Raw genomic sequence first — 15,000 nt, forward strand, 5'->3', positions numbered from 1 at the left:
CAGAAAGTGGGTCAGACTGGAGGGTTTTCCCACCGTTGTCTCCTCCTCCGAAGGACCAAACCGTGCGTCCATCCTTGGACAGAGCGATAGTGTGTGAGCTTCCGCAGGACACCTCGCCGACGTTGCTGATGTCCTTCACCAGAGTGGGAATGTTGCGGCTGTTGCTGTCGCCGTGCCCTGCAAGCAAACATCCGGAGCTTGGGACAGTCCTTCCAGGATCCTGTAAACCTGTTCCTGGAAAGTCCTTTGTTTCCAGCTTTTTAACCTCATTTGCATAATTAATGATGAGCCGGACTCGTTACCCAATCGTCCGAAGTCTCCCTCCCCCCAGGTGTAGAGCTCTCCGTCCTCGCTGACCGCAGCGCTGTGTCTGTAGCCGGCCGACACACAAACCACCACCTGAAACATGGGAGCAGAGGTCAGCGACGCCTGCAGGGCCGACCTACCACGCCCGGGCGGCAGCCCACCTTGCCCTGCAGGGGTCCCTGGATGAGTTTGGGGTACTTCTGCGTGGAGCTGTTGCCATGGCCCAGCTTGCCGTAGTCGCCGTCCCCCCAGCTGAACACCTCGCCCTCCGTGGTGAAGGCCAGCGTGTGTCCGTCTGAGCCTTTGGACGACGACACCTTCTTGATGGCTCGGTGGGGTTCGAAGGTCAGCTTCTTCAGCGTGGATTGGTTGTTGGAGTCGCCGAGGCCCAGGCGGCCGTAGCTGCCCTTCCCGCAGGCCCGGACCGACCCGTCCGACGAGATGACGAATGTGCAGTACTGACCCGCCTCGATCTGCGGGTCAATCAGGGAAAGATTCAGCATCCCGACAAGCTGCTGGGCACCTGTACCGGCCCATACCCACACCTGTACCGGCCCATACCCACACCTGTACCGGCCCATACCCACACCTGTACCGGCCCATACCCACACCTGTACCGGCCCATACCCACACCTGTACCGGCCCATACCCACACCTGTAACGGGCCCATACCCACACCTGTACCGGGCCCATACCCACACCTGTACCGGCCCATACCCACACCTGTACCGGCCCATACCCACACCTGTACCGGCCCATACCCACACCTGTACCGGCCCATACCCACACCTGTACCGGCCCATACCCACACCTGTACCGGCCCATACCCACACCTGTACCAGGCCCATACCCACACCTGTACCGGCCCATACCCACACCTGTACCAGGCCCATACCCACACCTGTACCGGCCCATACCCACACCTGTACGGGCCCATACCCACACCTGTACCGGCCCATACCCACACCTGTACCGGCCCATACCCACACCTGTACCGGCCCATACCCACACCTGTACCGGCCCATACCCACACCTGTACCGGCCCATACCCACACCTGTACCGGCCCATACCCACACCTGTACCGGCCCATACCCACACCTGTACCGGCCCATACCCACACCTGTACCGGCCCATACCCACACCTGTACCGTGACGTATTGAGTCAGCGTGTTGCGACGTGTTAAAGACGTAACTTTCCGTTGGTTGTCAACAAGCAAACCAACCAGCTAGCCTTCAGCTAAACTTACGTATAAATGAAGGAACACGTCACGTGAACGTACCGTCTGTGCGTCGGCGAAGCTAGCGGCCAGCTTAGGCTGCAGGATCTTCTCCTGGGTTCCCTCCACCAGCTGGTGGCTGCTGTTGCTGCCCCACACATAAACCTCGCAGGTTTCTGACACCACTGGCGCCTCGCCGGCCTGAATGCTGTCCGGACTCACACAGGTGCGGGAGTAGTCGGAAGCCATCCGACACACCTGGAAGGGAAACACACAGGGGTCAGCTTTATGTACGGTTTCCAACATCTGGAGGTCAAGTGCTGCTTCCATCTCACCTCCTCGAACAGACAGAGCGCCGCTTCATACAGGGAGCACAGCCCGTCACAGGTCCGCGTGGGTTCTCGCCACTGGCTGCGATCGGCGGAGGAGCCCTGAGGCGATCAAACCCACGGATCAATGCAAGGACACACAACCGCTTACACTACACTTTCCAGAACATGTGAAGAGCGCAAAGCTTTAAATCTGAGATGTCATTGCGTTTCTCGAAGGTGAAGGGCAGAACTTGCAGGATGGCAGCTAGCCTTTAGCCGTGTAGCTTCCTACTTCCTGACTAGGAGGACTTAGCGCCTTCTCTGGCTTGGTTTGTGCTCGAACCACCTGGATGTCAACGAGGCGATACGCCCGCAGAAACGCCGTTCATCACATCACGCGGTGGATTTCTATCCTTCTTGTGTTTTACTGCCCTGCCGCAGGACTTCCTGTGAGGAAAGTCCTCTCCATCCCAGCGCCAACTTCGGGCTTACGCTCTCATGAAGGTCGTTTCCAGGCGCTTCGATGGACAAGTATATCACTAACCGCAACACTTTTACGCCCCCGGATATGCCGCAGGGCGTCACTTGACCAGTTGGTTTCTGGTAGAGACGTAGCAGTGTGGAGCAGCCAAGCTGAGAGGAGGTGGAGGCGCTTCAGACAGCTGCGGCGGCAGCCCAAAGCAGCGCTACGCGGCTACCGTGCACAATGCCGTGCTGAAGCGCCGAACAGCTGGAACCAGGATGTCTCATTATGCTCATAAACAGGTCAGGTTTGGTTCTGGTGGGTAAAACTGGACCGGTGTTAGCACGCCGTTAGCTTAGATTTTCCTGGCTAACCCTGCGGGTGGGATATTGAGCCGGACTCAGCGGGAATTGGACGTTAGCTTACCAACGAGCGCCTCATCTGCATGAGGATGTTCATGAAACAGTCGTAGCCGATGAGGCCCTCCTGGCTCCGCAGCACCTTGTTCTGCTCCATGGTGCTGACCACGGCGGACGCAGCCAACGCCATCTCAATCCACTCCAGCAGGTAGCGCAGCGAGCCCCTCTGCGAAGCCAGACCCAGAAGCAGCTCCGAGGCCAGCCGACGGCCTAAGACGTCCGCGCCAGAGTTGGGCATGGTCACGCCCTTCAGGAAGGTGGTGACCTGGGCCAGGCAGTCCAGACCCATCGGCGGGATCTTGCTCTCGTTGGCCAGAGAGAGCGGCGGTAGCGAGTTGACCACGTCGATGGCAGTATGGATGACATCGTTGCATAAATTGATGCCACCCCCGGGACTTGCGGCGGGAACGGGCGGCATCATCCAGCTCTGGCGCAGCAGAGCGAACAGAAGGCTGAGGCCAGTGCGGACGCCCATCTCAATGAGAGCATCGGTGCTGGAGCGCGGCCGCTCGCTGACCGAATGCAGGTCGGCTGAGCCCGAGCTGTTCTCTGGAGAGTGCGCCGTCTGCTTCACCTTCCCCTTGTCGTGGTACTTGTTGGAGAGGGCGTAGAAGATGCGCTGGAGCACCAGGACGCGCCGCCGCAGGGCGGCCGCAAACGGGGAATCCGAGCACACCATCTTGGCCAAGGCCAGCTGGCTACCGAGCAGCGCGTCCAGGTAGTGTTCCTGCTCGTCACTGGACAGGGACTCGCGCTCAAAGTCGGGCAGCTGGGGGCCCTTCAGGCACAGCACCTGCTGGGGGAGCAGCACCGCCTCCTTGTTGGCCAGCAGCTTGGAGTAGAGTGCCGACACGCCGTCCCGTGTGGCAATGGACTCGCTGTCCTCGGTGATCCATGAGCTGTTCAGGTGCTCCAGCCATTTCAGTTTCACCGGGGGGATCATGGAAGCCATGTCACTCAGGAGCCATCAGTCCTGCAGACAGAAAGCACAATCCAGGTTAGAGACCTGCCATGATCCGCATCGCCGCGGCAACCAGACAGAATCCAGGTTAGAGAGACCTGCCATGATCCGCATCGCCGCAGCAACCAGACAGAATCCAGGTTAGAGAGACCTGCCATGATCCGCATCGCTGTGGCAACCAGACAGAATCCAGGTTAGAGAGACCTGCCATGATCCGCATCGCTGTGGCAACCAGACAGAATCCAGGTTAGAGAGACCTGCCATGATCCGCATCGCCGCGGCAACCAGACAGAATCCAGGTTAGAGAGACCTGCCATGATCCGCATCGCTGTGGCAACCAGACAGAATCCAGGTTAGAGAGACCTGCCATGATCCGCATCGCCGCAGCAACCAGACAGAATCCAGGTTAGAGACCTGCCATGATCCGCATCGCCGCAGCAACCAGACAGAATCCAGGTTAGAGAGACCTGCCATGATCCGCATCGCCGCAGCAAATCAGACAGAATCCAGGTTAGAGACCTGCCATGATCCGCATCGCCGCAGCAACCAGACAGAATCCAGGTTAGAGACCTGCCATGATCCGCATCGCCGCAGCAAATCAGACAGAATCCAGGTTAGAGACCTGCCATGATCCGCATCGCCGCAGCAACCAGACAGAATCCAGGTTAGAGAGACCTGCCATGATCCGCATCGCCGCAGCAACCAGACAGAATCCAGGTTAGAGACCTGCCATGATCCGCATCGCCGCGGCAACCAGACAGAATCCAGGTTAGAGAGACCTGCCATGATCCGCATCGCCGCAGCAACCAGACAGAATCCAGGTTAGAGACCTGCCATGATCCGCATCGCTGTGGCAACCAGACAGAATCCAGGTTAGAGACCTGCCATGATCCGCATCGCCGCGGCAACCAGACAGAATCCAGGTTAGAGACCTGCCATGATCCGCATCGCCGCAGCAACCAGACAGAATCCAGGTTAGAGACCTGCCATGATCCGCATCGCCGCGGCAACCAGACAGAATCCAGGTTAGAGACCTGCCATGATCCGCATCGCCGCAGCAACCAGACAGAATCCAGGTTAGAGACCTGCCATGATCCGCATCGCCGCGGCAACCAGACAGAATCCAGGTTAGAGACCTGCCATGATCCGCATCGCCGCAGCAACCAGACAGAATCCAGGTTAGAGAGACCTGCCATGATCCGCATCGCCGCAGCAACCAGACAGAATCCAGGTTAGAGAGACCTGCCATGATCCGCATCGCCGCGGCAACCAGACAGAATCCAGGTTAGAGACCTGCCATGATCCGCATCGCCGCAGCAACCAGACAGAATCCAGGTTAGAGACCTGCCATGATCCGCATCGCCGTGGCAACCAGACAGAATCCAGGTTAGAGACCTGCCATGATCCGCATCGCCGCGGCAACCAGACAGAATCCAGGTTAGAGACCTGCCATGATCCGCATCGCCGTGGCAACCAGACAGAATCCAGGTTAGAGACCTGCCATGATCCGCATCGCCGTGGCAACCAGACAGAATCCAGGTTAGAGACCTGCCATGATCCGCATCGCCGTGGCAACCAGACAGAATCCAGGTTAGAGACCTGCCATGATCCGCATCGCCGTGGCAACCAGACAGAATCCAGGTTAGAGAGACCTGCCATGATCCGCATCGCTGTGGCAACCAGACAGAATCCAGGTTAGAGAGACCTGCCATGATCCGCATCGCCGTGGCAACCAGACAGAATCCAGGTTAGAGAGACCTGCCATGATCCGCATCGCCGCGGCAACCAGACAGAATCCAGGTTAGAAAGACCTGCCATGATCCGCATCGCCGCGGCAACCAGAAAGAATCCAGGTTAGAGACCTGCCATGATCCGCATCGCTGTGGCAACCAGACAGAATCCAGGTTAGAGAGACCTGCCATGATCCGCATCGCTGTGGCAACCAGACAGAATCCAGGTTAGAGAGACCTGCCATGATCCGCATCGCCGTGGCAACCAGAAAGAATCCAGGTTAGAGACCTGCCATGATCCGCATCGCTGTGGCAACCAGACAGAATCCAGGTTAGAGAGACCTGCCATGATCCGCATCGCCGCGGCAACCAGACAGAATCCAGGTTAGAGAGACCTGCCATGATCCGCATCGCCGCAGCAACCAGACAGAATCCAGGTTAGAGAGACCTGCCATGATCCGCATCGCCGTGGCAACCAGACAGAATCCAGGTTAGAGACCTGCCATGATCCGCATCGCCGCAGCAACCAGACAGAATCCAGGTTAGAGAGACCTGCCATGATCCGCATCGCCGCGGCAACCAGACAGAATCCAGGTTAGAGAGACCTGCCATGATCCGCATCGCCGTGGCAACCAGACAGAATCCAGGTTAGAGAGACCTGCCATGATCCGCATCGCCGCAGCAACCAGACAGAATCCAGGTTAGAGAGACCTGCCATGATCCGCATCGCCGCAGCAACCAGACAGAATCCAGGTTAGAGAGACCTGCCATGATCCGCATCGCCGCGGCAACCAGACAGAATCCAGGTTAGAGACCTGCCATGATCCGCATCGCCGCGGCAACCAGACAGAATCCAGGTTAGAGACCTGCCATGATCCGCATCGCCGTGGCAACCAGAAAGAATCCAGGTTAGAGACCTGCCATGATCCGCATCGCCGTGGCAACCAGACAGAATCCAGGTTAGAGAGACCTGCCATGATCCGCATCGCCGCGGCAACCAGACAGAATCCAGGTTAGAGACCTGCCATGATCCGCATCGCCGCGGCAACCAGACAGAATCCAGGTTAGAGACCTGCCATGATCCGCATCGCCGTGGCAACCAGACAGAATCCAGGTTAGAGAGACCTGCCATGATCCGCATCGCCGCGGCAACCAGACAGAATCCAGGTTAGAGAGACCTGCCATGATCCGCATCGCCGCGGCAACCAGACAGAATCCAGGTTAGAGACCTGCCATGATCCGCATCGCTGTGGCAACCAGACAGAATCCACGTTAGAGAGACCTGCCATGATCCGCATCGCCGCGGCAACCAGACAGAATCCAGGTTAGAGAGACCTGCCATGATCCGCATCGCCGCGGCAACCAGACAGAATCCAGGTTAGAGACCTGCCATGATCCGCATCGCCGCGGCAACCAGACAGAATCCAGGTTAGAGACCTGCCATGATCCGCATCGCCGCGGCAACCAGACAGAATCCAGGTTAGAGACCTGCCATGATCCGCATCGCCGCGGCAACCAGACAGAATCCAGGTTAGAGAGACCTGCCATGATCCGCATCGCCGCAGCAACCAGACAGAATCCAGGTTAGAGACCTGCCATGATCCGCATCGCCGCAGCAACCAGACAGAATCCAGGTTAGAGACCTGCCATGATCCGCATCGCCGCGGCAACCAGACAGAATCCAGGTTAGAGAGACCTGCCATGATCCGCATCGCCGTGGCAACCAGACAGAATCCACGTTAGAGAGACCTGCCATGATCCGCATCGCCGTGGCAACCAGACAGAATCCAGGTTAGAGACCTGCCATGATCCGCATCGCCGCGGCAACCAGACAGAATCCAGGTTAGAGAGACCTGCCATGATCCGCATCGCCGTGGCAACCAGACAGAATCCAGGTTAGAGACCTGCCATGATCCGCATCGCCGCGGCAACCAGACAGAATCCAGGTTAGAGAGACCTGCCATGATCCGCATCGCCGTGGCAACCAGACAGAATCCAGGTTAGAGAGACCTGCCATGATCCGCATCGCCGCGGCAACCAGACAGAATCCAGGTTAGAGAGACCTGCCATGATCCGCATCGCCGCGGCAACCAGACAGAATCCAGGTTAGAGACCTGCCATGATCCGCATCGCCGCAGCAACCAGACAGAATCCAGGTTAGAGACCTGCCATGATCCGCATCGCCGTGGCAACCAGACAGAATCCAGGTTAGAGAGACCTGCCATGATCCGCATCGCCGCAGCAACCAGACAGAATCCAGGTTAGAGAGACCTGCCATGATCCGCATCGCTGTGGCAACCAGACAGAATCCACGTTAGAGAGACCTGCCATGATCCGCATCGCCGCGGCAACCAGACAGAATCCAGGTTAGAGAGACCTGCCATGATCCACATCGCCGCGGCAACCAGACAGAATCCAGGTTAGAGACCTGCCATGATCCGCATCGCCGCAGCAACCAGACAGAATCCAGGTTAGAGACCTGCCATGATCCGCATCGCCGTGGCAACCAGACAGAATCCAGGTTAGAGAGACCTGCCATGATCCGCATCGCCGTGGCAACCAGACAGAATCCAGGTTAGAGACCTGCCATGATCCGCATCGCCGTGGCAACCAGACAGAATCCAGGTTAGAGACCTGCCATGATCCGCATCGCCGCAGCAACCAGACAGAATCCAGGTTAGAGAGACCTGCCATGATCCGCATCGCCGTGGCAACCAGACAGAATCCAGGTTAGAGACCTGCCATGATCCGCATCGCCGCGGCAACCATACAGAATCCAGGTTAGAGACCTGCCATGATCCGCATCGCTGCGGCAACCAGACAGAATCCAGGTTAGAGAGACCTGCCATGATCCGCATCGCCGCGGCAACCATACAGAATCCAGGTTAGAGACCTGCCATGATCCGCATCGCCGCAGCAACCAGACAGAATCCAGGTTAGAGACCTGCCATGATCCGCATCGCCGTGGCAACCAGACAGAATCCAGGTTAGAGACCTGCCATGATCCGCATCGCCGTGGCAACCAGACAGAATCCAGGTTAGAGAGACCTGCCATGATCCGCATCGCCGCGGCAACCAGACAGAATCCACGTTAGAGAGACCTGCCATGATCCGCATCGCCGTGGCAACCAGACAGAATCCAGGTTAGAGACCTGCCATGATCCGCATCGCCGCGGCAACCAGACAGAATCCACGTTAGAGAGACCTGCCATGATCCGCATCGCCGTGGCAACCAGACAGAATCCAGGTTAGAGACCTGCCATGATCCGCATCGCCGCGGCAACCAGACAGAATCCACGTTAGAGACCTGCCATGATCCGCATCGCTGTGGCAACCAGACAGAATCCACGTTAGAGAGACCTGCCATGATCCGCATCGCTGTGGCAACCAGACAGAATCCAGGTTAGAGACCTGCCATGATCCGCATCGCCGCGGCAACCAGACAGAATCCACGTTAGAGAGACCTGCCATGATCCGCATCGCCGTGGCAACCAGACAGAATCCACGTTAGAGACCTGCCATGATCCGCATCGCCGCGGCAACCAGACAGAATCCACGTTAGAGAGACCTGCCATGATCCGCATCGCCGCAGCAACCAGACAGAATCCACGTTAGAGAGACCTGCCATGATCCGCATCGCCGTGGCAACCAGACAGAATCCAGGTTAGAGACCTGCCATGATCCGCATCGCCGCGGCAACCAGACAGAATCCACATTAGAGAGACCTGCCATGATCCGCATCGCCGCGGCAACCAGACAGAATCCAGGTTAGAGACCTGCCATGATCCGCATCGCCGCGGCAACCAGACAGAATCCAGGTTAGAGACCTGCCATGATCCGCATCGCCGTGGCAACCAGACAGAATCCAGGTTGGGGAGTTAGAATCCAGGTAGGAAAGCAGGAACCCTGTCCTAGCAGCTCTCTAGTTTAATCACCTGATCAGGATGAAATGATCCCTCTTCATCAGCTCCTGAAGCACAGCAGCCAGGCTAGAGCTGCATGTTTCCTGCAAACGGTGGAAAGCAGAGACAGTGCTGTAAAAGCAGACATTTCTGCTGCAGGAAACACCGGGAGGAAAGTTCTGGCACTGGTTCTGATCCATGGCAGCGCTGGACTGCTTCTAGCTAACATTTCCACCAAACTGGCAGCTTTGCAGGAGCTGCTGGACACAGCAGCCATCACATGGCATTAAAACATCCACAGCCTTTCTTCCCCGTGTTCTAAAACATTGTTTATATGAACTGTTTGTTGCCAGTTTCATGATAAAACATGCTTTATATGAACTGTTTGTTGCCAGTTTCATGATAAAACATGCTTTATATGAACTGTTTGTTGCCAGTTTCATGATAAAACATGCTTTATATGAACTGTTTGTTGCCAGTTTCATGATAAAACATGCTTTATATGAACTGTTTGTTGCCAGTTTCATGATAAAACATGCTTTATATGAACTGTTTGTTGCCAGTTTCATGATAAAACATGCTTTATATGAACTGTTTGTTGCCAGTTTCATGATAAAACATGCTTTATATGAACTGTTTGTTGCCAGTTTCATGATAAAACATTGTTTATATGAACTGTTTGTTGCCAGTTTCATGATAAAACATGCTTTATATGAACTGTTTGTTGCCAGTTTCATGATAAAACATGCTTTATATGAACTGTTTGTTGCCAGTTTCATGGTAAAACATGCTTTATATGAACTGTTTGTTGCCAGTTTCATGATAAAACATGCTTTATATGAACTGTTTTCCAGTTTCATGATAAAACATGCTTTATATGAACTGTTTGTTGCCAGTTTCATGATAAAACATGCTTTATATGAACTGTTTGTTGCCAGTTTCATGATAAAACATGCTTTATATGAACTGTTTGTTGCCAGTTTCATGATAAAACATGCTTTATATGAACTGTTTGTTGCCAGTTTCATGATAAAACATGCTTTATATGAACTGTTTGTTGCCAGTTTCATGATAAAACATGCTTTATATGAACTGTTTGTTGCCAGTTTCATGATAAAACATGCTTTATATGAACTGTTTGTTGCCAGTTTCATGATAAAACATGCTTTATATGAACTGTTTGTTGCCAGTTTCATGATAAAACATGCTTTATATTAACTGTTTTCCAGTTTCATGATAAAACATGCTTTATATGAACTGTTTGTTGCCAGTTTCATGATAAAACATGCTTTATATGAACTGTTTGTTGCCAGTTTCATGATAAAACATGCTTTATATGAACTGTTTGTTGCCAGTTTCATGATAAAACATGCTTTATATGACCTGTTTGTTGCCAGTTTCATGATAAAACATGCTTTATATGAACTGTTTGTTGCCAGTTTCATGATAAAACATGCTTTATATGAACTGTTTGTTGCCAGTTTCATGATAAAACATGCTTTATATGACCTGTTTGTTGCCAGTTTCATGATAAAACATGCTTTATATGAACTGTTTGTTGCCAGTGTCATGATAAAACATACTTTATATGAACTGTTTGTTGCCAGTTTCATGATAAAACATGCTTTATATTAACTGTTTGCCAGTTTCATGATAAAACATGCTTTATATTAACTGTTTGTTGCCAGTTTCATGATAAAACATGCTTTATATGACCTGTTTGTTGCCAGTTTCATGATAAAACATGCTTTATATGAACTGTTTGTTGCCAGTTTCATGATAAAACATGCTTTATATGAACTGTTTGTTGCCAGTTTCATGATAAAACATGCTTTATATGACCTGTTTGTTGCCAGTTTCATGATAAAACATGCTTTATATGAACTGTTTGTTGCCAGTTTCATGATAAAACAATGTTTATATGAACTGTTTGTTGCCAGTTTCATGATAAAACATGCTTTATATGAACTGTTTGTTGCCAGTTTCATGATAAAACATGCTTTATATGAACTGTTTGTTGCCAGTTTCATGATAAAACATGCTTTATATGAACTGTTTGTTGCCAGTTTCATGATAAAACAATGTTTATATGAACTGTTTGTTGCCAGTTTCATGATAAAACATGCTTTATATGAACTGTTTGTTGCCAGTTTCATGATAAAACATGCTTTATATGAACTGTTTGTTGCCAGTGTCATGATAAAACATACTTTATATGAACTGTTTGTTGCCAGTTTCATGATAAAACATGCTTTATATTAACTGTTTGCCAGTTTCATGATAAAACATGCTTTATATTAACTGTTTGTTGCCAGTTTCATGATAAAACATGCTTTATATGACCTGTTTGTTGCCAGTTTCATGATAAAACATGCTTTATATGAACTGTTTGTTGCCAGTTTCATGATAAAACATGCTTTATATGAACTGTTTGTTGCCAGTTTCATGATAAAACATGCTTTATATGACCTGTTTGTTGCCAGTTTCATGATAAAACATGCTTTATATGAACTGTTTGTTGCCAGTTTCATGATAAAACAATGTTTATATGAACTGTTTGTTGCCAGTTTCATGATAAAACATGCTTTATATGAACTGTTTGTTGCCAGTTTCATGATAAAACATGCTTTATATGAACTGTTTGTTGCCAGTTTCATGATAAAACATGCTTTATATGAACTGTTTGTTGCCAGTTTCATGATAAAACAATGTTTATATGAACTGTTTGTTGCCAGTTTCATGATAAAACATGCTTTATATGAACTGTTTGTTGCCAGTTTCATGATAAAACATGCTTTATATGAACTGTTTGTTGCCAGTTTCATGATAAAACATGCTTTATATGAACTGTTTGTTGCCAGTTTCATGATAAAACATGCTTTATATGAACTGTTTGTTGCCAGTTTCATGATAAAACATGCTTTATATGAACTGTTTGTTGCCAGTTTCATGATAAAACATGCTTTATATGAACTGTTTGTTGCCAGTTTCATGATAAAACATGCTTTATATGAACTGTTTGTTGCCAGTTTCATGATAAAACATGCTTTATATGAACTGTTTGTTGCCAGTTTCATGATAAAACATGCTTTATATGAACTGTTTGTTGCCAGTTTCATGATAAAACATGCTTTATATGACCTGTTTGTTGCCAGTTTCATGATAAAACATGCTTTATATGAACTGTTTGTTGCCAGTTTCATGATAAAACATGCTTTATATGAACTGTTTGTTGCCAGTTTCATGATAAAACATGCTTTATATGAACTGTTTGTTGCCAGTTTCATGATAAAACATGCTTTATATGACCTGTTTGTTGCCAGTTTCATGATAAAACATGCTTTATATGAACTGTTTGTTGCCAGTGTCATGATAAAACATACTTTATATGAACTGTTTGTTGCCAGTTTCATGATAAAACATGCTTTATATTAACTGTTTACCAGTTTCATGATAAAACATGCTTTATATTAACTGTTTGCCAGTTTCATGATAAAACATGCTTTATATGAACTGTTTGTTGCCAGTTTCATGATAAAACATGCTTTATATGACCTGTTTGTTGCCAGTGTCATGATAAAACATGCTTTATATGAACTGTTTGTTGCCAGTTTCATGATAAAACATGCTTTATATGAACTGTTTGTTGCCAGTTTCATGATAAAACATGCTTTATATGAACTGTTTGTTGCCAGTTTCATGATAAAACATGCTTTATATGAACTGTTTGTTGCCAGTTTCATGATAAAACATGCTTTATATGAACTGTTTGTTGCCAGTTTCATGATAAAACATGCTTTATATGAACTGTTTGTTGCCAGTTTCATGATAAAACATGCTTTATATGAACTGTTTGTTGCCAGTTTCATGATAAAACATGCTTTATATTAACTGTTTGCCAGTTTCATGATAAAACATGCTTTATATGAACTGTTTGTTGCCAGTTTCATGATAAAACATGCTTTATATGAACTGTTTGTTGCCAGTGTCATGATAAAACATGCTTTATATGAACTGTTTGTTGCCAGTTTCATGATAAAACATGCTTTATATGAACTGTTTGTTGCCAGTTTCATGATAAAACATGCTTTATATTAACTGTTTGCCAGTTTCATGATAAAACATGCTTTATATGAACTGTTTGTTGCCAGTTTCATGATAAAACATGCTTTATATTAACTGTTTGCCAGTTTCATGATAAAACATGCTTTATATGACCTGTTTGTTGCCAGTTTCATGATAAAACATGCTTTATATGAACTGTTTGTTGCCAGTTTCATGATAAAACATGCTTTATATGACCTGTTTGTTGCCAGTTTCATGATAAAACATGCTTTATATGAACTGTTTGTTGCCAGTGTCATGATAAAACATACTTTATATGAACTGTTTGTTGCCAGTTTCATGATAAAACATGCTTTATATTAACTGTTTGCCAGTTTCATGATAAAACATGCTTTATATTAACTGTTTGCCAGTTTCATGATAAAACATGCTTTATATGAACTGTTTGTTGCCAGTTTCATGATAAAACATGCTTTATATGAACTGTTTGTTGCCAGTTTCATGATAAAACATGCTTTATATGAACTGTTTGTTGCCAGTTTCATGATAAAACATGCTTTATATGAACTGTTTGTTGCCAGTTTCATGATAAAACATGCTTTATATGAACTGTTTGTTGCCAGTTTCATGATAAAACATGCTTTATATGAACTGTTTGTTGCCAGTTTCATGATAAAACATGCTTTATATGAACTGTTTGTTGCCAGTTTCATGATAAAACATGCTTTATATGAACTGTTTGTTGCCAGTTTCATGATAAAACATGCTTTATATGAACTGTTTGCCAGTTTCATGATAAAACATGCTTTATATGAACTGTTTGTTGCCAGTTTCATGATAAAACATGCTTTATATGAACTGTTTGTTGCCAGTGTCATGATAAAACATGCTTTATATGAACTGTTTGTTGCCAGTTTCATGATAAAACATGCTTTATATGAACTGTTTGTTGCCAGTTTCATGATAAAACATGCTTTATATGAACTGTTTGTTGCCAGTTTCATGATAAAACAATGCTTTATATGACCTGTTTGTTGCCAGTTTCATGATAAAACATGCTTTATATGAACTGTTTGTTGCCAGTTTCATGATAAAACATGCTTTATATGAACTGTTTGTTGCCAGTTTCATGATAAAACATGCTTTATATTAACTGTTTGCCAGTTTCATGATAAAACATGCTTTATATGAACTGTTTGTTGCCAGTTTCATGATAAAACATGCTTTATATTAACTGTTTGCCAGTTTCATGATAAAACATGCTTTATATGACCTGTTTGTTGCCAGTTTAATAATAAACAGGAATAGAAGACGCAACTGACGCCGCTGTTTAGCTAACGCTAACTAACGCCACACAGCTGAAATTAGCACTAAACACCCAAACACAACCATGACACCTCCACGTTCAGGTAGAACAGGTGGTTTTCAGGTGCATACTGGTGTGCACACCGGTCCACACTCTCCAGCTCGGTATGAGGTCAGATATTTAGGTCGGTATTAGCCTGATTATCTGCTGGAGGCTAGCAGCTAGCTAGCTGAGATAATGCTAACTCACCGTTTATGTAAAAGGCCTCCTCCTCCTCTTCTTCTTCTTCTCTTTTTGCTACTGCTGGCTGTTTACTTAC

The 15,000-nt window shown here is 48.5% G+C and overlaps 1 protein-coding gene across 3 annotated transcripts in view; it reads right to left on the bottom strand.

The window, feature by feature from the left end:
• Positions 1-15,000, bottom strand: part of herc1 (HECT and RLD domain containing E3 ubiquitin protein ligase family member 1) — a 112,876-nt gene that overhangs the window by 97,761 nt on the left and 115 nt on the right. For all 3 annotated transcript variants that reach the window (XM_079244898.1, XM_079244897.1, XM_079244896.1), the window contains exons 1-8: positions 14,931-15,000; positions 9,344-9,414; positions 2,725-3,690; positions 1,860-1,955; positions 1,588-1,782; positions 468-779; positions 303-399; positions 34-177 (exon numbers count right to left, since the gene is read on the bottom strand). The exon at positions 14,931-15,000 is cut by the window's right edge and continues 115 nt beyond it. In XM_079244898.1, the coding sequence (XP_079101024.1) occupies positions 34-177; positions 303-399; positions 468-779; positions 1,588-1,782; positions 1,860-1,955; positions 2,725-3,669 (1,789 nt within the window). In that variant the 5' untranslated portion in view covers positions 3,670-3,690; positions 9,344-9,414; positions 14,931-15,000. The remainder of the gene's footprint in view (positions 1-33; positions 178-302; positions 400-467; positions 780-1,587; positions 1,783-1,859; positions 1,956-2,724; positions 3,691-9,343; positions 9,415-14,930) is intronic.

This window comes from Telmatherina bonti (assembly GCF_933228915.1).
Source record: "Telmatherina bonti genome assembly, chromosome: 1".
Lineage (NCBI taxonomy): Eukaryota > Metazoa > Chordata > Actinopteri > Atheriniformes > Telmatherinidae > Telmatherina > Telmatherina bonti.